Source organism: Gouania willdenowi, chromosome 16 (assembly GCF_900634775.1).
Source record: "Gouania willdenowi chromosome 16, fGouWil2.1, whole genome shotgun sequence".
NCBI classification, from domain to species: Eukaryota; Metazoa; Chordata; class Actinopteri; order Blenniiformes; family Gobiesocidae; genus Gouania; species Gouania willdenowi.
Genome location: NC_041059.1, coordinates 584,645 through 595,186, shown reverse-complemented (window position 1 = coordinate 595,186; position 10,542 = coordinate 584,645). Strand labels below are relative to the sequence as shown.

General features: G+C 41.8%; 1 protein-coding gene across 7 annotated transcripts in view; it reads right to left on the bottom strand.

Annotated features, from left to right (window-relative positions):
• Positions 1 to 1,956: 1,956 nt before the first annotated feature.
• gramd1a (GRAM domain containing 1A) overlaps positions 1,957 to 10,542 on the bottom strand; it is a 61,908-nt gene continuing 53,322 nt past the window's right edge. For 6 of the 7 annotated variants that reach the window (XM_028470579.1, XM_028470578.1, XM_028470583.1 and 3 more), the window contains 4 exons: positions 9,750 to 9,761; positions 9,095 to 9,202; positions 4,925 to 5,045; positions 1,957 to 2,236 (listed from right to left, as the gene is read on the bottom strand). In XM_028470579.1, coding sequence (XP_028326380.1) covers positions 2,132 to 2,236; positions 4,925 to 5,045; positions 9,095 to 9,202; positions 9,750 to 9,761 — 346 coding nt within the window. In that variant the 3' untranslated portion in view covers positions 1,957 to 2,131. The remainder of the gene's footprint in view (positions 2,237 to 4,924; positions 5,046 to 9,094; positions 9,203 to 9,749; positions 9,762 to 10,542) is intronic. The other variant, XM_028470582.1, reaches the window with a different exon arrangement.

Sequence of the window (10,542 nt, the reverse complement as noted above, 5' to 3'; positions counted from 1 at the left end):
ATTAAACATAACCTTCCTCATGCGTTAGCTTTCTGTTAGCATCTCTAATGCTAACGGGTCAGTTTGACCCATATCTATAATCAGCTGTAAAATACATGAATAAATATGATCTATCATCTAATTAGTTTATCATCATAGAAACAGTAAAATTATCCTGTAGAAAACTGACAGGTTGAGGGAAAAGTTGTGAAACATATTTTAATAATTATTAACTACATATTTGTCAGACATAGAACTTTGTTTCATGGGTTTGAGTTTAATTACATTGTAATTGAACATTTTTAATAGAATTTTCATGCAAATTCTAATTCTAAAGTTCATTATCTGAACTCAATTACAAATTAATTACGATTACAACAGCAACAGTTTTTCAATTACAAAAAATACTTCATAAATGTAATTAATTTTCAATCACAGAATTACAATTATAATTGACCTGAACTCTGGTGTAAAATGATGTTAAATCCATGTGATTTATTGATTCATTAGCAAAGCCTTAAGTTTTTTTCTCATCTGTAAATAATAATAATGTTCCTCCACTATGTGAAATATTACTCAGTACTTACTGTAACACCACACTTACTACTTATTTATATATTTTCTGTACTGTTATCCTGACCAGTATCTATTATTTACAGTATTTTTTCATTATATTGATCTTTGGCTGCTGTAGCGTGTGATTTTATCCACTGAGATAAAATAAAGGAAAATCTAATCCTGGTGTTGAACCACAGACGTGCTGAGAATGAGACGCTGGGACAGCAGAAGAATTGTTGTGTTTTTATATCTGATCATTGGTTTACAATCACATCTCTACACTTCATTCATTCATTCATTCATTCATTCATTCATCCCTCTCTCCAAACCAAACCTCACAATAAATACATATAGATATAGATCTCCCTTTGAATGTGATCAGCTCGGCCACGCCCAGCAGGACCTGCATGCTAACGCAGCCGAGAGGAGAGAGAGGAAGAGGAGGAGGAAGAGGAAGAGTGAGAAAACGTGATGGAAACGAGAGAAAAAAAAAAAACAACTGAATAAAAACAGACGAGTTGGAAAAAGAAATGATTCCCTTTTTCTGTTTTTTCTCCTGCCAGGATCATAAAGTTCAACATGGTCGTGTTATCAACCTGTGGGACGCAGACCTTCATCATCGTTACAGAAACTCACGTAATGAACATCTGTCAGGACTATATAACCACACACACACCTTTATCTGCTACATTAAAAAGTACTAGAATCACTATTTTCATTTATTGCTGTGATCACTTCCTGTCTACTTCCTGTTGGTCCAATCAGAGCCAGATCAGGTGAGACCATGTGACCAGGTCAGGCCTCCAGAGCAGGATGTGACATCAGAGCCAGAATTCTCAGGGGTGGGGGGGAATACTGTAATGGTGTCAGAGGCAGCAAACTCAGTTTTTTTCAGTCAGGGAACAGGAAGTGACCTCTGCTCCCAGGAAGTAGCTCCCCTTGAGTTTGTGCAGGTGTGTAATCATTGTTCTATTATTTTAACTTCACATTCTGCTCATTATTTAACATTTGTGTAGAAAAAAAAACAGTAAAAGCGTTTGATCTAAACTCTGCTCACTACGTTTAGAAATCCACGAGGCATTCAGGAACCTGCGTTATTTTCTGTTTCCTCCACTATATACGAGGTGTTTAAGGAACTTAATAAATGTTTGTTTGTTCCTGAGAAGTTCTTTGAAGGTGTGAAATGAATCTCAGACCAGACAGACTTCCATCATCTTCATGTTTTACCTAAAGTTCTTCAAACTTCACGTCGTGTTGAAATGTGTTTGGGACAAAGACAAAGATCCAGCGCTCCCAGTTTCCTGTTTCCAGTGAAGGAGACGGAGACACACACACACACACACACACACACACACACACACACACACACACACACACACACACGCACACACACACACACGCACACACACACACACACACACACACACACACACACACACACACACAGGCCACCAGCAGCCTTTTCCCTCCATGCGCTCACACATGCATGCACGCACGCACCCACACACACACACACAAGCTGCTCTTGAACGCCTCGTCAGCAGGGTTCCACTGGTTCCACTGGTTCCACTGGTCCAGGTGAGGAGGAATGAACTCAGGTGTCACTCAGAGACTCTGAGATGGTTCCTGGTTCCACTGGTTCCACTGGGACATCTGGGACCAGGATGCCCTGATGGAGCTTCTCTAACGACTGCTTCATCTGTGGAGAACCAATAGAAAGAGCCTTGATGATGATGAAGATGAAAATGATGATGAAGAGAAATAATAAATCTCTTTCCTGTCCAGTAATTTAAATTGTGAATATTTTCAAAATCTTTATTGTTGCTGCGTTGCTTTTATTCTTTATTTAATTAAAGTTGTATTGGGTGTGTTTTGTGTCATTTTCTTTTTTTTTACTTTGTCTGCACATGATGTCACTACATGAAGTGTAATCTTTTATAGACAGTAACGTATGTTTTGTTATTGCAATTAAATAAATGAATTTATTTTATTGCATAATTGTGACCATCACCAGCCTCCATAAGGAAGTGTAATAAATACTTTATTATAGAAAGAGAGAGCAGTGTTACACCTGGGGGGGGGGGGGGGGGCTCAAGGTAATAAATGTAAAGGTTGGAGAAGAGTTGGTTATTGTAAAGTGAGATGTGTAGTTATAGTTGTGTATATTGTGTTGTGTAATCAGTGACCAGTGTGTAGCTTAGGTCTAATGGTGGTGGGCGTGGTCAGAGGGAAGGAGTGAGAGATAAAACCTAAAACTGGTATTTAGGATCAACGTGTCTAAAGTTAAGCCCAGTTTTATCTACAGTCTAAGACATGTCAGTGTATCATAGACCAGTGTATGTGTAAGAACCACTACTGTAAACTGGACCTGATGATGTAGCCAGGCTAGCAGAGAGAGGGGGGGCCAGACAACCCCCCCACGACCAAGCAGCCCTCCTGACGCCCCTAAGACACCAAGCCGAGAGGCAGCCACCGCCCCCCCACACACACACACCCAAGAAAGCACCAAGGAGCCGAGGACCAGCGCACCCCGTCACCGACCCCAACCCCAAGGCCCCCCACAGTTTGGTGTGTCCAGTGGACTGTCACCTTAAATGGACTATTCCTGTAATCACTAGAACAGATGATGTCATTTGAAGTGTTTGAACTCCTGCTGCTGCTGTAGTTCTATAGACATATAACAAACAGTGTTTGTCTGACTCACAATCACAATAGCCTCTTAAATATCCATGTGTTTTACTGGTGACATAACGAAGCTGTAATGATTCACTCAATCAACCATTTCATTTCAATCACAACTAAAAAATAAATTAAAAACTCAAATCAAAGATTGGGATGTAATGATGCACTTTAACTAAATATAGAATAAATATAGATCATATTTTGGAAAAAAAAACTTTATTTTTATACTAGTATTTTTAAAACTAATATATTTACTTCTTACAAACCAAAATAAACTAAACATTTCTACATTTATCACCAGGAAAAGATGAACATCTGAAACAAAAAGTTTGCTGATGTTCCTGGTTTGGAATTTACATATTGACATACAGTAGGTGTGTGTGTGTGTGTGTGTGTGTGTGTTGGACCAACAGTGTGACGTTGAAACAGTTCCAGCGCCCAGGGGTGTCCTAGGGGTGTCCTAAGGGTGTCCTAAGGGTGTCCTAGGGTGTCCTAAGGGTGTCCTAAGGGTGTCCTAGGGGTGTCCTAGGGGTGTCCTAGGGTGTCCTAGGGGTGTCCTATGGGTGTCCTATGGGTGTCCTAGGGTGTCCTATGGGTGTCCTAGGGGTGTCCTAGGGTGTCCTATGGGTGTCCTAGGGGTGTCCTAGGGTGTCCTAAGGGTGTCCTAGGGGTGTCCTATGGGTGTCCTAGGGTGTCCTAGGGGTGTCCTAGGGGTGTCCTAGGGTGTCCTATGGGTGTCCTAGGGGTGTCCTAGGGGTGTCCTAGGGTGTCCTAGGGTGTCCTAGGGGTGTCCTATGGGTGTCCTAGGGGTGTCCTAGGGGTGTCCTAGGGGTGTCCTAAGGGTGTCCTAAGGGTGTCCTAGGGGTGTCCTAGGGGTGTCCTAGGGTGTCCTAGGGTGTCCTAGGGGTGTCCTAAGGGTGTCCTAGGGTGTCCTAGGGGTGTCCTAAGGGTGTCCTAAGGGTGTCCTAGGGGTGTCCTAGGGGTGTCCTAGGGTGTCCTAGGGTGTCCTAGGGGTGTCCTAAGGGTGTCCTAAGGGTGTCCTAGGGGTGTCCTAGGGTGTCCCAATCCAACACTGACACAGGAAATCAGAGAGAAAATAATGAAATGGTTCTGAATCTAAAACCTGTGATAGAACCTGTCTCTGACATTATTTATTTTTTATGTAATCAATTGTAGAATGTTCTTATGTTCAGGTTAAAATGTGTGAAACCCATTGGTTAATAATAAACGGGTCAGTTTCATATAGAAGGCTGACATTATTATGATATTAACAGCTGTTATTAATAATTAATAATTTATAGAATATCACGTCATGGTCTATCCTTCTATCCTATTCTGTTCACTAACCAACCAGTAGAACCAGATGTTCTCCACCTCTGAACCTGGTTCTAACAGAGATTTATTCCTATAAATACTAAACGTTTGTTCATGTAAATCTTGTTGGTTTTTTTCTTATAATAGACTTTATATTTTGTTAAAATACACTGAGATGACTTTGTTGTAATTTGCGCTATACTATATAAATAAACTGAGAGGTGATAACACCTTATGCATGCTAATGACAGCGTACAATCAGCCTTATGTAGAAAAGCTCAAGTAAAGTGTTCCCACTTTGCCTCATATTTACTATTACAGACTATTGTTTGTCTCAGTAACATATTATTATATGAGTTATTAATATGGATTAGAAGTCAAAGTGTGGTACCTGGTCCAGCAGAGAGACGGAGGACTGGAGGATGTGCTGCCACTTGCTGAGCTGAGCCTGATGAAACTGTCTCTGTAGCTGTAGAACCTGAGCCCATTCACTGGACGTCTGAGGAAGAGGACTGAGCCAGAGAAAACGCTGAGTCACTACTCAGGAGTTATTAGTATTATCAGTGGAACAGCAGCTTTAAACTAAGAATCTAACACAAAAATAAAAAGATTAAAAATGAGAAATGCTGTGAAAAACTAAAAGGTCAGATATTAAAATAGGATTATTTTATTTAACAGTATCCTGTTTGGGAAAGGAAATATTTTATTCATTTTATCGTATATAACAAAATATTTTCTTAATAAATTTGTTCAGTCGGTGGATTTATATTCATCTCATTGTGCGTATGTCACATAATAATAATAATAATAACAATAATAATAATAACAATAATAATAATAATAATAACAATAATAATAATAACAATAATAATAATAATAACAATAATAATAATAATAATAACAGAGAGAGTGATGTGTGTATTGTGATGTGTGTATAGTGATGTGTGTATAGTGATGTGTGTATTGTGATGTGTGTATTGTGATGTGTGTATAGTGATGTGTGTATAGTGATGTGTGTATAGTGATGTGTGTATTGTGATGTGTATAGTGATGTGTGTATAGTGATGTGTGTATTGTGATGTGTGTATTGTGATGTGTGTATTGTGATGTGTGTATTGTGATGTGTGTAGTGATGTGTGTATAGTGATGTGTGTATAGTGATGTGTGTATTGTGATGTGTGTATAGTGATGTGTGTATAGTGATGTGTGTATTGTGATGTGTGTATTGTGATGTGTGTATAGTGATGTGTGTATAGTGATGTGTGTATAGTGATGTGTGTATTGTGATGTGTATAGTGATGTGTGTATAGTGATGTGTGTATTGTGATGTGTGTATTGTGATGTGTGTAGTGATGTGTATAGTGATGTGTGTAGTGATGTTTGTATAGTGATGTGTGTATTGTGATGTGTGTATTGTGATGTGTGTAGTGATGTGTGTAGTGATGTGTGTATTGTGATGTGTGTATAGTGATGTGTGTATAGTGATGTGTGTATAGTGATGTGTGTATAGTGATGTGTGTATAGTGATGTGTGTGTAGTGTCCCACAGAGACACCTTTCTCCATCAAAGAGACAGATGTAAATAGACTTTTCAGGAGACAAAACCCCCATAAGGCTTGTGGACCGGACTCTGTCTCTCCTTCCACCTTAAAGCACTGTGCTGATCAGCTGTCTCCAGTGTTCACAGACATTTTTAACACCTCACTGGAGACATGCACCGTACCAGCCTGTTTTAAGGCCTCCACCATCGTTCCTGTCCCTAAAAAGCTGAGGATCACAGGACTTAATGACTACAGACCCATCGCTCTGACATCTGTGGTCATGAAGTCCTTTGAACGCCTCATGCTCTCCCACATCAAGGACATCACCGACCCCCACCTGGACCCCCTGCAGTTTGCCTATAGATCCAACAGGTCTATAGACGATGCTGTAAACCTGGCTCTCCACTTCATCCTCCAGCACCTGGACTCCCCAGGCTCCTACGCCAGGATCCTGTTTGTGGACTTCAGCTCTGCTTTCAACACTATAATCCCAGCTCTCCTTCAGGACAAGCTTTCCCAGCTGAACGTGCCAGACTCCACCTGCAAGTGGATCACAGACTTCCTGTCTGACAGGAAGCAGCACGTGAAGCTGGGAAAAACAATCTCTGCTCCAGGACCATCAGCACTGGATCTCCTCAGGGCTGTGTTCTTTCTCCTCTGATCTTCTCCCTGTACACCAACAGCTGCACCTCCTCTCACCAGTCAGTCAAACTCCTGAAGTTTGCAGACGACACGACCATCATCGTCTCATCTCTGATGGAGACGAGTCTGACTACAGGTGGAGACAGACCGGCTGGTGTCCTGGTGCAGCCAGAACAACCTGGAGCTCAAAGCTTTAAAGACAGTGGAGATGATAGCAGACTTCAGGAAGAACCCAGCCCCCCTCACCCCCCTCACCCCCCTCACCCTGGGAGACTCTACAGTGAGCTCTGTGGAGTACTTCTGCTTCCTGGGGACCATCATCACTCAGGACCTCAAGTGGGAGCTGAACATCAGCTCCATCATCAAAAAAGCTCAGCAGAGGATGTACTTCCTGTGGCAGCTGAAGAAGTTCAGTCTGCCAACAAAGATGATGGTGAACTTCTACAGCTCCATCATCCAGTCCATCCTCTGCTCCTCCATCACCATCTGGTACCTGCAGCTACGGCCAAGGACAAGGCCAGACTGCAGCGTATCATCCACTCTGCAGAGGTCATCGGCTGCAATCTGCCCTCCCTCCAGGACCTGAACCCCTCCAGGATTTTGAGGCGTGCAGGAAAGATTGTGGCCGACTCCTCCCACCCCGGTCATAAACTGTTTCAATCTCTCCCTTCTGGAAGAAGGTTTAGGTCCATCAGGACCAGAACCTCCAGACACAAAAACAGCTTCTTTCCCTCTGCCACCATCCACATGAACACACCCCAAGTCACCCACTGAATCCCCCCCGATCACCACCTCCATGATGACATTATCTGCTGCACTGTATATATATATATTTATATTTATCCTATATTCTCTATCTATCCTTTATTTATCCCTCATCCTTTATATTTATCATTATTATTATTATTGTTGCTGGGTTGTTCTTTGTTTTTTTTTTTTGTTTTGTGCACCAACTACCAAGACAAATTCTTTGTACTGTCCTTAAAACTGTACATGACCATTAAAAACATTTCTGATTCTGATAGTGATGTGTGTGTGTAGTGATGTGTGTATTGTGATGTGTGTGTAGTGGTGTGTGTATAGTGGTGTGTGTATAGTGGTGTGTGTATAGTGATGTGTGTATAGTGATGTGTGTGTAGTGGTGTGTGTATAGTGGTGTGTGTATAGTGGTGTGTGTATAGTGATGTGTGTATAGTGATGTGTGTGTAGTGGTGTGTGTGTAGTGGTGTGTATAGTGGTGTGTGTATTGTGATGTGTGTATTGTGATGGGTGTGTGTGTAGTGATGTGTGTGTGTAGTGATGTGTGTGTATAGTGGTGTGTGTATAGTGGTGTGTGTATAGTGATGTGTGTGTAGTGGTGTGTGTAGTAGTGTGTATAGTGGTGTGTGTATTGTGATGTGTGTATTGTGATGGGTGTGTGTGTAGTGATGTGTGTGTAGTGATGTGTGTATAGTGGTGTGTGTATAGTGATGTGTGTATTGTGATGTGTGTGTAGTGGTGTGTGTAGTAGTGTGTGTAGTGGTGTGTGTAGTTGTGTGTATAGTGGTGTGTATAGTGGTGTGTGTGTATAGTGATGTGTGTGTATAGTGATGTGTGTGTAGTGATGTGTGTGTGTAGTGATGTGTGTGTATAGTGATGTGTGTGTATAGTGATGTGTGTGTATAGTGATGTGTGTGTATAGTGATGTGTGTATTGTGATGTGTGTGTATTGTGATGTGTGTATTGTGATGTGTGTGTGTAGTGGTGTGTGTAGTAGTGTGTATAGTGGTGTGTGTAGTTGTGTGTATAGTGGTGTGTGTGTAGTGGTGTGTGTGTATAGTGATGTGTGTGTAGTGATGTGTGTGTATTGTGATGTGTGTGTATAGTGATGTGTGTATTGTGATGTGTGTGTATTGTGATGTGTGTGTATTGTGATGTGTGTATTGTGATGTGTGTATTGTGATGTGTGTAGTAGTGTGTATAGTGGTGTGTGTATAGTGATGTGTGTATAGTGGTGTGTGTATAGTGATGTGTGTGTGTGTAGTGATGTGTGTGTAGTGATGTGTGTGTGTATAGTGATGTGTGTATAGTGATGTGTGTGTGTGTAGTGATGTGTGTAGTGATGTGTGTAGTGGTGTGTGTGTGTAGTGATGTGTGTAGTGGTGTGTGTGTGTGTGTAGTGATGTGTGTAGTGGTGTGTGTGTGTAGTGATGTGTGTGTAGTGATGTGTGTGTATTGTGATGTGTGTGTGTGTAGTGATGTGTGTATAGTGATGTGTGTGTGTGTAGTGATGTGTGTAGTGGTGTGTGTGTGTAGTGATGTGTGTAGTGGTGTGTGTGTGTGTGTGTGTAGTGGTGTGTGTGTGTAGTGATGTGTGTAGCGGTGTGTGTGTGTGTGTACCTGTCAGTGACGGAGTAGGAGTGCCACGTCTCCAGTGTGTGAGCCGCTCTCTCCAGAGCGTAAAGTTTATAGAAGAGCAACATGTTGAGAGCCACCAGCACCACCAGACTGATGTACACACAGAGGTAACAAACAAATAAATAAACAAATCAATCAATCAATCGATCAATAAAGGACAGAATGAACTCGGGCTTCACGTCACGTCACAAAACTGAACAAACACACACCCACTCCAGGAAAAATCCACCATGGGGTTATCAACCATGTGTACTATGAGTTCAGATCACAGATGTTTCTACTTCCTGCAGCCATTGTTTTTTCCTACAAATGAGCAAAAAAATTCAACTGTAGGAGCTGGAAATCAATAAAAGGAACAAGGTCATCAATAAACTCTGCACTTTCACTGGAAATATTAATATCTGGGCTGGGACTCACGTTTATTGGGATTGATTAATTTATATTTATTGATAGTAACCGTGTTCCTAATAAAGATGTTTTTTTTCTTGTTTGAGTTGAACGTGTAACGTTACCATGGTAACCCCTGCTTCAATAACACCATGCAGTAAAAAAACAATGCCTAGAGTTGATGTGAGGGATCATTAGTCCCACAGTGGATTCTTCCTGTTAATAAAAACATTAAATATTAATAACCAACCTGATACAGATCCTACACAGGAAGATTAGCAGAAAAATAAGAGAATCATAGAGGAAGAGAAACGGGAAGAAAAGGAGTGTGAACGTTAGTATGAAGAAGAAAACAGACAGGAAACAGGCTGGAAACGGACAGGAAGTCAGCAGAAAATGGAGAAGAAGAAGGCAGAAAATGGGCAGAAAACGGATAGGAAACAAGCAGGAAACAAACAGGAAGCAGGCAGAAAACGGGCAGGAAATTGATAGGAAACAAGCAGGAAGCAGTCAGAAAACAGAGGAAACAGACAGGAAATGGACAGGAAGCAGGCAGAAAACAGAAAACAGAAAACAGAGGAAACAGACAGGAAACGGACGGGAAACAGGCTGGAAGCAGACAAGAAACAGACCGGAAACGGACGAGAAACGGACAGGAAACAGGCGGGAAAAGGGTGGGAAACGGACAGGAAAGAGGCTAGAAAAAGACAAGAAACGGACGGGAAACAGGCTGGAAACGGACGGGAAATGGACAGGAAACAGACAGGAAACAGGCTAGAAACAGGTGGGAAAAGGGTGGGAAACGAACAGGAAAGAGGCTAGAAAAAGACAAGAAAGGGACGGGAAACAGGCTGGAAACGGACAGGAAACAGGCTGGAAACGGACAGGAAACAGGTTGGAAACAGGCTGGAAACAGACAGGAAACAGGCTGGAAACGGTCAGGAAACAGGCTGGAAACGGTCAGGAAACGGACAGGAAACGGACAGGAAACAGGTTGGAAACGGACAGGAACCAGGTTGGAAACAGGCTATAAACGCACAAGA